The sequence below is a fragment of the Python bivittatus genome, unplaced genomic scaffold, assembly GCF_059951505.1.
Source record: "Python bivittatus isolate LINGU-HERP-01145 unplaced genomic scaffold, Pbiv_v1 ctg000670_np1212, whole genome shotgun sequence".
Lineage (NCBI taxonomy): Eukaryota > Metazoa > Chordata > Lepidosauria > Squamata > Pythonidae > Python > Python bivittatus.
This window is the reverse complement of record NW_028277094.1, coordinates 6,833,133-6,846,133: the sequence shown is the minus strand read 5'-3', so window position 1 is coordinate 6,846,133 and position 13,001 is coordinate 6,833,133. Positions and strand designations below refer to the sequence as shown.

At 40.5% G+C, this 13,001-nt stretch overlaps 1 protein-coding gene across 1 annotated transcript in view; it reads left to right on the top strand.

Annotated features, from left to right (window-relative positions):
- The first annotated feature begins 5,338 nt into the window (after positions 1 to 5,338).
- The window catches only part of LOC103053202 (kelch-like protein 4), a 33,739-nt gene continuing 26,076 nt past the window's right edge, over positions 5,339 to 13,001 (top strand). Inside the window, exons 1-2 of the mRNA XM_007423630.3 lie at positions 5,339 to 5,450; positions 6,317 to 6,747. Coding sequence (XP_007423692.3) covers positions 5,430 to 5,450; positions 6,317 to 6,747 — 452 coding nt within the window. The 5' untranslated portion in view covers positions 5,339 to 5,429. The remainder of the gene's footprint in view (positions 5,451 to 6,316; positions 6,748 to 13,001) is intronic.

Below are 13,001 nucleotides of genomic sequence, written 5' to 3'. Positions count from 1 at the left end.
AAGATCCTTCTAGGGTGCAAGAAGTCACAAATGAAATTCAAGAGATGACCCAATGCATATATGCACACCTGGATATGCCAGAACACAAGAAACAGGCACAGAGCAGACACTGTTCCACCAACTAACAGCCTGGAAGTTACCCTGTCATTTTGTTCTTTCCCCAATATGTATCAGCCAATTCTTATTCTATATTATCTTCTTGGCGATCTTGCTGTTACTGTGTTTTGAGATCCAAGCACAAGGAAAAGCCATAAGCTTTTTCTGACAACTTCCTCAAGGTTTGGGTGGCTTAATTCAGATGTTGACAACATTACCAACTCAATCTTCACAGCTACTGTCAACTTCCCTAAAGAAAATGATGCTAGAGGATCTCAGTGATAAAACCGTCATCGCTCAAACTGATGACAATATAGATACAGTCAAGTTGAAAGACAATGTACAAATGTGCTGTTTACACCAATCTACTCAACTATTCGGTCATAAATCAAACAAGGGAGAGACAGTGGCCCCATACTATAAGCAAACGGTGTGCAGACGGGTAACTCATTTATGAAAAATGTAATTGTTTGCCAGAAAGGGAAGCTGGCAGAGAATATGTGATGAATTCTGCACAATTTTCAGTGAACTCAAAAATGAAAGTATAAATTGCCTGGGAGGTAAATGCAGCATTCAAAATACATTTCTGTGCTTTTTTTTTTGAGAATACAATACATACAGTACCAATCATTTACTGCGGATATGGAGGAAAATAATACCAAGGTGGTTTAGCAAAATTTGTTCAAGTGCACGGCATCTTCTTTCTTACCTAGAAAAGTGTCTGAGCCTCTCAACAATTCCTGGAACATCACAATTGTTAAAGAACATCAAAGTGGTCTAAGAAGCTGAAATTTAGTGAACCTCTAGTCCTGATTTCCAGGAATTCTGAAAATGAGACCTATATAAAGCAGACCTCAAAAATCCTTAAGACAGCTATGGATTTTGAACAATTCATATTCCTTAATGGCCTTCAGATTTTGTCATTATTCATCGGTGAGACACTTCTTACTTTGTACTGCTGGTTTTACACATTACACCAGTGTTTCTCAACCTTGTCAACTTTAAGATATGTGGACTTCAACTCCCAGAATTCCCCAGACAGCTGGCTGGGGAATTGAAGTCCACATATCTTAAAGTTCCAAGGTTGAGAAACACTGCATTACACTAATCCATTTTGCAGTTTGATTTGACTTAGTGCAGTGTTGTCCAAAACCTGACCACTTTCAGATGAGTGGACTTCAACTCCCAGAATTCCCCAGCTGGGGAATTCTGGGAGTTGAAGTCCACTCATCTGAAAGTGGCCAAGTTTGGACAACACTGATTTAGTGTGTTCTGTTAGCCGAACTGTTGGGCTTGCAAGCTATGTTTTATGGATTACCGTGTTGGGCAAACCCAGCCAGTTATGGTTTATTCAACCAACCTTGGCTAAGTTAACTATTTAATTAGCTTGACGTGAGAACACAGTCAGTATTTCTGAGTTTGCATGTTGTGACCAGCCATGGCTTATCTAGGGACATACAAACCAGCGAAGATTCATCTGAAATTTGTCACTCAGTTTGAACCTATTGAGTGGGAACTTGGGATTACAGAGGCTGTGTGCCTGTGCCAATGGCCATTGATGCTTTGAGGCAGCTGAGTGGCTTTGACACATCGAATCCATTTAGCGCTATATCAGTGTTTTGCCTGAATGGCTTTCAGAACAATGCTTGCTTAAGTATGCTTTGCTAAATAGTCTACAGAAACAGCTTTCGGTGTCCTGCAATGCCAAACGAAATCTTCAAAGTCTCAACAGCCAAATCTGTACAATACACTATACAAAAATGAAACAAACCCTACGACAACATTAGGGCCCAGTGTGTACCAGTTCTTTGTTCCATGCCTGGCTAAAATATGGGGGAGAGGCTAACTTGGTGTTGCAAATTCAGGTAGGGTGGTTTCTTCATGGGGCAGCAGGTTGTGCAAAAGGGAACGTAGTAAATTGAGTAAATTGCTATCCAGTTAACCATGACTTCACACTGTGTAAGCATAGCTCATATATATCTGCCTTTGCTATTTGACCAAGAAGGACAACAGGCAAATACAGGGTTGTCACATATAGCTGAAAAAGACCTTATTTTGGAAGAGTGGCTCTGATTTTTCTCTTCTATTTCTTTTTTAACAAGCAAGTCAAGTAGAGGTCTGCAAGAGAGAGAGAGAATATTGAGTAGAAAGACATTTGCACAAAGATACAAATGTCCAAACTGAATGCTCTTTCCCCCTCTCTTTTAAAACAGTCTCTATGCTCTATCTACCGACCTACCTCATATTTTTTTTTTAAAAAGTGCTTCATTTCTAACAAAGTCCTTCCCACAATTATTTTGTAAAGCTACTTTGAAACATTGTAGGCACCTTTAACAGCTAATAAGCTTCATATGTAGAGCTAAGTGCCATGGTTGGCTCAGATCTGAGAATATAGATTCCCCAGCAAATGGGAACAAATTATTTGTTACAGGGAAGGGGTGCTTAAGCCCTTCCACTCCATGCTAAAGTTTGACCCAGTAAGTGCCTCTTCCTTGTTATTTTTGCTACTGAGAATTCTGTAATTCTCATAGTTGCCATTTTGGGAAAAGACAGCAACAATAAACGCTAACTCTGGGAAGAAAGAGGAGCAGGATGAAATGGGTTAAGTACAGTCTCTCCTTTACTGGAAATCAAACCTTTCTCTTTGAAGCTATTTGGCAATACCTGAATTTCCAAACCGGCTCTGCTATAAAATAACTAGTTCATCCCACAGCTTGAAATACTCAAAAGAAAGTAGACTTTCCCAAGAGATAGCACACAGAGCTGTAAGAAAAAGGTTCCTGAAAGCAGATGGGAACTTGATCTGACTGCTTTCCATTCTTTGTGATGGTGTAAAAGTGAGCAGTGTGCATCTTCCAAGTCAGGTTTGGATTTGCAAGAGTCACAAAGCAACTCATCCACTAAGACATCTACATCCAGACAGACACTGCTCAATTTCTAGCATGGTGCACTTCATGTAATGGCTGGGTTTCCCACAACATGCCACACTATGATATCTTTAACCATGGTTTATGGAAGGAACCCAGTGCCCTGAGATTGAATAGTACATTGAACCATAAACTAACATCATGGGCTGGTTCCATTCCCACATTGAGCCATCATCTAATTAATCTAATTTTGCCTAGCGTGCTGCTTAAAGTTAGCTGAGGAGACACAGAAGCTGGCTTGGAAATATAGCTACAGTGGTGTTTCCTTTGCGTCACTGTGTTGTGCCTTCTCCACATAAGCACGCTGTTATCTTTTTTGATGCACAATGCCCTGATTTTTAAAATATGTACCAAAGCTTTCTACTGAGCCCCACTTTAATCAGAAATAAAAATTTGGATCCCAACACATAGAGGTTTTTTTTTTTTTTTGGTAGCCCAATTTAGGAATACTCAAAGGAGGAAGAGCCAGAAAACAGGACTGTCCTCTTCAAATGAAGTTGCAGGTAGTTAACAGAAACCAAGGCCAAACAACATTCAAAATACAAAGACAGATTTCTCACTTTATACCAACCTGTGGCTTATTGAATAAACCATAATCAATCAGGGTCTCACAAAGACTAAGCCATAAACTGTGAAGGTCAAAGTACAGACAATGAAGGCATATCTTGTTACCAACAACAAGAGGAAAAATGCTAACAAACAGACTTTATTCCAGCAATTGACCTCCAACTTCTTCAGTTTTATGTGAAAACAAGGGATGAAACTAACCTCTTCCAATGAAGGTTTTAAAAGTTTTAGTTCTTAGATCCCACCCACCCATTGTTACAGATGTAGGTCATCAATGATGGCCTTAATGTGTTCCTACTCCTGAAGAGGACTTTACTCATAAGTAGTAAGGAGTATGCTCATTACACATAAGGATCCTGGTTTTCCTTTTGCATACCTGTGTATTCAAAACGCAGATATGCATGTTTTAAAAAAATAAATAATGTCTCCTTTGAGTTAAGCTCATCTCTTGGGGACTCATCTATTCATGGCAGCAATATGGAACTAGCATGCTATCACCATCTTTTTGGATGGTTTTTGACTTCCCAATCTAGCCTACAACCCTGAGATTTCTTTGTGGTTGCCAATCCAAGTGCTAAGGCAACTTAAATCACACTGAATAATGCAGGTGTTTCAACTGATGTGATGCCTATTTTGAAGAGGAAGCCTTCGAACAAGATTTCTCCCCCACCAAATCATTGTTAATACCCATAAGATGTACTTTTCACCGTGATGGAACATTGCAGAGTTGACAGAAAGCATACTGAGCACACAACCAATTGGGGACAGCTCCATGAAACATGGTACATACACCTGATGCAGGTAAGAAGCTGCCAGGGTCCTGCAGGATGAATTTAAGTCTGCTTATCAAGCTCTAGATTCCTGGATTTGCTGCTGTTGCTTTAAAAGGGGAAACCCAACTTTCGAGCAAAGACATCTAAAATGTCCAATGCAGCAGGATAGCAAAAGATCCAGCGAGGAGTTACAGAAGTTAGAATGACAAGACCAACAAAATCTTTTAAGGCTGTTTTCACCTTGAAGGCAAGAATGATTGCAATTTTATAAGATTATGCTTTGTAGTTTCTTTTCCTTTCCACTGAACACAAGGTGTCCTGGATACAGGAAGAGGTGGAAAAAGGGGATGCTATATCGTTGGGCCCCAAAAGGAGATGTCATATGGTTGGCCCTGACTCTACTAGGCTTTAGAAGGGCTGTCAAGACATGATTCTTTCCCCGGGCCTTTGGATCAAGATGCGCCATAGCCCCAGTTACATGACGGTGTTACTGCTGTTTGGGTCACCATTTTATTCTTTTATTATTGTCTGTTGGTGCATGGCTTGTGGTTTTGTATTCTTTTTGTTGGGTTTTGTTGCGTTGTCTTTTTGTCAGCTGCTCAGAGTCACCTGGATTGAGTTGGGCAGCCATATCCATCTTCCAAATAAAGAAATAAAGACACGGAAGCCACCACCAACCCTGCAAACCTCTTGGAGGTTGCTGAATCGCAACTTCCAGCACTTCAAACCTGCCTGGCCCAAAGTGAGGGATGCTGGGAGTTGTAGTTCATCCACATCTGGAGGGCCACACATTTCTTATCCCTGCCCTAAATGTGGAGTATATGCGTTCATTTATGAGCGTGGATGAGAAGGATATTTACATAGGCATGTAGCCAGGAAACTGTGTTGTGTTTTCAAGAGATATGGTCCTTTGAGTGGGGTGAAGGGGAATGGTTCTTTTGGGCCTTCCCCTGCATCACTTTGTATGGTAAGCATAAAACTCTGCACCTGGAAACTAGATGGTGGAGGGGGTTGGAGAGAGACAGAAGGAGATTGATTTTATGCAAGAGCATGTCATGGATTTTAAATGCTGTCTCTTTCATTTAAGGTAACATTGTATGATGCATTTCCAGTTATTTTACAATTTACTGAGAGGTTTCTGGACTGCGAGAATAGGCTTAAAGGGAAGTTGAACCCTAGAGAGCCAGTTGTTAGTCAATCTAATTTTTTTAAAGCTCCATAAAACCATTCTCCCATTAAAACCCTTCTTGACTTGAAAAATAAACCTCATCAATTTCAAGAGGTCTTTGCCAGCAGGCCAAAAGTGGGAGAGAGGGGCGTGTAAGGTTGCAGCTAGGCAGAACTGGGTAAATAGATGGAGTTTTGTAGCAGGCCAGCTTAACCAAGGTCTGAACTCTAATGCAAAAAGAGATGTTGCTTTCTAATTTCAATCTGCGTGGAGGAAGGGGGGTCAGGGGCAGGGAGTCCAGGTGGTATAAATAGGAATGGCTTTTTCTGTTGTTGATGTTTTGTTTCTCCATGCCATTGAAGTTGCAGGGAAAAATCCCTTAGGATAATAGCAGGCGAGGTTATATATTCGAGAGCACCGTTTGACAGTGCTCTGCGCGTGTGTGCGCGAGAGACAGAGAGACAGGGAGAGAACCTCGCAGCAGATGCTCGCTTGCAAGCTGAGCTGAATGACTTGTTTAAGATCTGACCTCATCGTTTTGTCACGATGGATTCATCTCACCTTTACAGTTACTGAGATTCTTCAGTGTGGAAGAAGTGTGGGAGACCTGCAGAGAAAGGACGAACAGGCGGAAGGCAAAGTCAAATCCTGGGGAGATACGCTTTTCTATTTAAGGGGATGGAGGAGAGACAGTGAGAAACTCAGGAGATAAACAGGATCCTATTTCCTTTCCAGAATAACAGGCTTTTCTCTTTCTGGACTGCCTTTCCTTTTTGAACCTTCAGCTTGCCAAGATGTCAGTCTCTGGGAAAAAGGAATTTGATGTGAAACAAATCTTGAGGCTTCGCTGGAGGTGGTTCAGCCACCCCTCTCAGAATGCCACCGGCACCGGAGTCTGGCTGCAACAGGAAGGATATGATCTTCGAGGGACCTCGGTTCAGAACAGGCTGAAGAGCCACCCGTGGGACAGGGGTCGGCTGAAGAAAAACAGCGGCCCTATTCATCCCAGCCTCTTGGCACCAGGACCCAGCCTGACCCCTGTGCCCCAGCAGCCGGCGTCTACCTGCCGCCAGGAAAACCTTCGCGCACCTCCGCAAGTGCCCGAGCAGACGCCGAAAACGGGCAGCCCGGATCTGGGGGTGAAAGGAGACGGCCTCAAAAGCAGCCAGGAGCTTCAGATGATTACAGAAGAGGACAGCAACGAGCCGGTCGAAAGGTAGGCACTTTTTGATTGCAGAATGGAAATGACTGCAGTTCCCCTTTTTGCAACGAAGAAGTGGAGATGAATAGTTCCCAGTGTTTTAGGGTAAGATGTGAATAGATCGAGCAACAGCTGAGTTAATCAATAAATGCCACATCAGTATGATGACACGGGACAAAGTACAAAGGGATAGATCTCTGCCCCCAAAAGTCTACACTCTAAAATTGGACTCCAGAACAACAGTGGAGGGAGGGTTTGAAGGCAGGAGGGAAGAGAGGATGAATTCATGGCTGGGTTACATACCCAGACTGAAGGGGTGGAATTAAAGCAACATGTCCAAAGATTGCCTTAGAAAAGGTGGACTTTTGACCTAGTTCCTTGCTCTTTCAATGAAACTGAACAGAACAGAAATGCTCATTTCCGCTGCAGAAACATAAATGAATGTAAGGTTTGGCTCTAAGAAAAGGCATAAAAAAAGTTTTTTTGTGTGCTGTGCAAAATTTGAATATGTTTTGTTCCTGGCCTATGCTATTAGTGAGATGACTCCCCTAAGGGAAAAAATAATCCTGCTTCATTGTTTCTATCCTCTGCTTCTTCTCTTCCCCTTTTCAGTAGCTCTGCAGAGCTTTTGATCTTCGATAAATGATCCAGCTCCAGATTGTCCTTTGTGGGGGCTTGAATGAATAGAACATATTGGGACACTCGCCTCTATAGACACCAACACACTTACACCCACACCAACAGCCATACCCACACTATATCTGTATGCACACTTCCTGCTTTTTATCCACTGGAATCTTACAGCAGCTGTTTATTGCCTCATTGATAAGATATAATTAACCTTGAACTGTGTTGGGAAGCTCTTGGAGTTTTCCAAAGGTTTACGTTCAAACTGTATTCATCTCTAGGGCAGTTCATTGTGAGATGAAGCTCAGGCTGGACTTTGGGGCAGAGATGCCCACTTAAGTTTGGAGTGAGCCTCTCGAAGTCAGGTTAAATGTCTTAAGGATTCAGTAGGACATGAGATTTGTGACTGGGTGAACTTGGTGGGGCAGTGAATTTGCTGTTAATAAAGAGTAAATCCCGTTTAAGATTCTTCTGACTTATCCACCCCCCAAATCCTATAATACATTTGAGGGGTCAGAAATCTCCCTTTATGTGTATGATGGATGTGCAACTCCACCATTTTTTTTGAATCTGGCTCTTATTTTACAGCTTCCTTTCTCAACTGTTAGCAAATCAGGGTAATTATTTCAGCCAATCTTTTGGTATTTCACATTTTACTGGCAAACCGATGTTAGGAAAGGATAGGAAGGGAGGAAAGCTTGGAATTTTTTCTTCCATACTAGGAGGGATCAAAGATTGATTCCTTAGGGTAATTTTATCCTCACAGCCCCAAACCTTGCAGTCTGACATGAGCCTGGTCAGATAAAAGAAAGCACGTTTTCAGGTTCTTCAGGCAAGCTGATGGAACTCCTTGCCACAAACCATCAAGGTGGATACTCTTTTAGCTGGCTTTAAAAGGAAGTCAAATGATTGGAGAACGAGTCTAGCAATGCTGTAATCCCACTGGGCTTTATCAGGTCAGTGAAAGAGTGAGTGGCCTTATTCACACAGCATGCACACTTTGGTAAGTGTTAACCTTGGTTTGCTTGTTGTGCAAAATCAGTTCATCTGGTTCATTTATAGTTCAATGTATTGTGTAGATCCAGAAAAATGAGTTTGTTCAATAAGGTAAATGTGTGGTGTGGAGGCAGATAGTGTCTTAGACTGTACAAAATCTTTAGTTTAAAGGCAAAATTGGGACATCTTGGACAGGGACTTCCATGGTGTGTCTGTGCATCAAAATCTGCAAGATGGCAGGGTTGGGATCATGATCCAAGCCAAGCCCCTTTTGTACATGCATGTACATGCATGTACAAAAAAGACAGGGCTTGGACCATAATACTGCTCCTACCATCTTTCAGGTTTTGACACCCTCTGTGGGCACCATTATGCTTTGAATGATCATGGGAAATGGATGTAAGGTTTTTGGTATGTAACTGGCTTGTGCCATGCAGGATGCTGGGCTACAGAGATATATCACCTGAACCTGTAGGGCTGTATATAACTGTTCATATAATGCTAGTTTTAATGCCAGTCTAGAATGGTAAGATAGTGTTGGTGGAAAGCATTATGAAGCTTCATGCGAGCAAAATGTTCTGATGTTTTTAGAAGATCAGCTGAGAATTATGTCATCCATTTACCCTGAACATCCACTAAAGTGTTCTTTTGGCCTTGTTCTGACTCACACTTTGGGAATTCCCTTTCACTGCTGGCTTACTGTAGTATAAGTATGAGTGTTCCCTGGAGAAGTGGAAGAACCTGGGAACTGATCTGGCTTTTTAAGAAGAACTTGTTAGATGAAATCTAAGGTGCATCTAATTCAACATTATGTTTCTCCCAATGGCCAGCCAGAAACTTCTGAGAAGTTGATTAGAAAGACTTTAAGGCAACAGTTGTCTTATGGGTCTACCTTTCCACTGTTCCTCCAGCAATTTCTTCTCAGTTCAAAAGGGCAATTAGGATATGAAGGCCACTAATTGATCCATCCCCCAAGGAAGTAGGAGGTTTGGAGATTGTGGTTATGTCTGCGCAAATCAAGCAAAGTCCCATTCAAGTGATGATTTACATTCAATTATTTCAACCCAGCTATTCATATTGGTTCAAAAAACCAATCTGATTTGGGTTGCATCAATTTAGATTTCTGAATCTGTTCCAAAAAACCTGTTTCTGTGCATGGGCAGAAATGTTTGAATTGTCCTAATCTATTTGGAGGCATCCAACTTGACGAGACAACTGAGCATGGCTCTTGGATTCAGTCCTGAATATCAGTTTGAATCAGAGATTCAACTAAAAAATCTTTGAATGGAATCTCTGAACTTACTGTTGGTACAGCTTTAATAGCCATGTTAGTCTGTTGCAACAGCAGCAATTAAGAATCTTGATGCATCTTAAATATCAGTTCATTTCTTTTCAGTAGCTTGAGTTTTCATGGACTAGTATCTACAGAATCCAGTACAGAAAGAATTATTAGTAGGTATATCTCAATGGAAGTACAGGAAAAAAAAATAGTGCATGGTGGGATCAGATATTACAAAACGCAAAATGTATTGCTTGGGTCAATGCGATTGCATGGAAGTTAGAGACAATGAGTTAATATATTGAATAATTGTGAATTGGCACTTTATTCTGCCTTACTATAACCTGAACTTGCCTTCTGCCCTTGTAGCTTACTACAAGGATGGGTTGGCTAGAAAGGAAAGTCATACTAGTGTTTGAACATTCTAGTAACAATGGATGGTGTCCCTGCCAGCATCTTCTGCTTTCCTTCCCAAAGTGTTTACTATCTTTCATGAAAGTTACCAAGTATGCCTATTAATTTTGTGAAAGTTGTGCCAAGTAAAAGAGACATTCAGGAAACTTATTTAATGGGAATGTTTAATACTTCTTTCTCTCAAAAACTGCTAAGTATGCATTAGGTATGTGTTTTTCTTCCATCCTCTTAAATGACAACCTTCTCACTACTCAGTAAGGGAATGTCTTTGGCAAACTTTCTATGCATTAGAATATGCAATTCTCCCCAAATACTCATTTATCACTTCCATGGTATGGATTCTGTGATGAGGTTATGTAAACTGGAAGATGAATGTTAGTTATATAAATGGTGGAAGAAGAAGATGGATCAGATGTCAGCTGATAGTTTTGTGTACTGCAAAATGCTAAAAGAGCATGATGTCAGTTTTTAATCACTGTGGTCAGAAAGGGGTTGGGGATTGCCAAAAAATGGACTTGAGGTTGTTCATGGCAACTTTGGAGGAATTAGATTGATATATATGTAAAAGCAAACCTATTGGATTAGACCAAGCATACATATTACTCAATAACTTGTATCCCAGAATGGCCAACAGGAAGTTTGGAAAAACGCATAAGGGACACAAGAAGACTCCCACATTATGGGTCTCTGGTAATAGCCTACTGTAAACACGAACTGTGATGAACTTCACCATGCTTAGTTTTTAAGTGAATGACAGAAAAGCCAAGAAAGTTGATCCCTATGTCACTAATGTCCCTCAGTAAAATTATTCATTCTCCAAACATGAGTTCTTATGTTTCCAAATGAGTACCATCCTCACATGAGAAGGAAAGATGAACAAAGGATTTTATGTTGTTGTTGTTGGAAGGTGTTGCAGAAATGCAAATAAGCAAGCAAATCATTTTGTAAGGAAAATAAAGAGTCTTAAGACCAGGGGCAACTCAGATGAGAACTAAGCATGGTCAATGATTAAGAAATGTTGACTGTTTCATGGAGATGAAGGATCAAAAACTGGGGCAAATAGAGGTAGAATGGGAGATCCCGGGAGCAGATTACTACATGCTAGAACTTATCTTTGATATGAAAAGTAATTTCATATTCTACAGAGTAATTCAATACATTTCTGTCACTGTCGTCCTGTTCCTATACCTTTACTCTTTAACTTAGGAAGCGAATAAAGATTTCTTCTGATAAGAAAAAATATACTGCAGAACTCATAAACACTCTACAGTCACCATTACATCCCAGAGAAAACTTTTCTTATTTCTATATCCATTTCTTCCCAGAACAGGCAATATTGTTTTCATCATCATGATTTTTTTTTTTACTGCTACTGAGGTTGGAGCTCTTCCCTGGGGGCTGATGTCTTGGGAGGTTGGGATGGCCATGACCTTCTTAAAAAAAAGTCTGCACAATTAATCCCCTTCTTGGGTTGCACCTGCATTCAGATGCATTAAACTGCTTAGTTCAAAGGTACAGGATTTTACCAATCATACAGCTTTGAGAGTTGTTGTGATGAAACCATGAATGAACTTGAGAGGTTGTAATGTCAAATGGACCTGAAGAATCCTTTTCAGGCCATGATCAGATGTTTGGATTGTTGATTCCTGCAGAGAAACACATTTCAATTTCAGGTCACATCTGTGCTTTCTATACAGATGACATTGAACTGGACCCACAAACTAATAGCAATGTAAGCTTATTTCAGGCTCACACAATGACTTCTAATCAGCGTCATCCAAATAAGGTCAGGGTTGACTATGCAGAAAATCATTAAGTCTTTAAGTCTGCAGATTGGAGGTAGGAGACTGAGAAGGTTAGATGCCTTGCTTTCAAAAAATGAGGCCCAAAGAGCCACGGCAGTTTTATTTTCTGTTTTCCCCACCCAGAATCGTTTATTGTCTATCATTTATTGTGGCTTTATCTATAGCAAAAGAAAGACATATGAGGAATGTTTACTGAATTTAGAACACTGACATGTTTTTTAAAGAAAAAAGATCTATTTTCTCCCATTTGCAGTACCAATTTACCAGGAAAACAGTCTTGGCTTATTGTCGAAATACTTATAATCAGATCTTTATTTTCATCAGATGATCTTGAATGTAAGGGAAATGAGGTGAAAAGGAAGGAAGAGATAATTGTGTTTTTTTAGAGTCAGCTAAGCATATCGGATAGAGAACCATGAAAACAGTAATACTCTTGTTGGCCAGAAAGGTATCCCGTAAGCCATAAAATATTCCTTTGTATATCCCAGCATATGCTCTTATGGGTGGTATTAATGGGATTCACCTATGCAGTTCAATAGGGATTTAAGACACGGACACAGCATAGCTAAACACTGAATGTCAATCCAGTAACTTTCTGCTCGCTATGGCTAATGAGATAGACCTGTGATGCAAACAATTGAAGGAGCAGAAGGAGTAGAGAGAGGGGACAAAAGGCTCAAGAAATGTATATGCTTGTATTGCTAACCGACAAGAGAGTGTGGCTGAAGTCTTTCATATGTTGAAGGAAAGAAATAGCTGGCATCCAACAGGGAAAACCATATGGAGATGTATATTTGGAGTGCACAGAATGGTAGCGCTCTTGCTTCTGATGCACGATCATTCATTGTTCAAGCTCCTCTAAACCAGTTTTGTCCAAACTTGGCCACTTTAAGATGAGTGGACTTCAACTCCCAGAATTCCCCAGCCAGCATATAATATATATATTATATATTATATATAATTAATATATAATAATAGTTATATATATTACACTGGACCATGATATGAGAATATGGGTGCTACAAGTAATTCTATATAGTTTTTACTTCTTGGATTTATCTCTTTTTTTCCAAGGAGGATATAAGACAATCCTGTAGGATCATGTCAAGGCCTATAGTCTGGCATTTTTCCTTTGTCAACCAGGTACC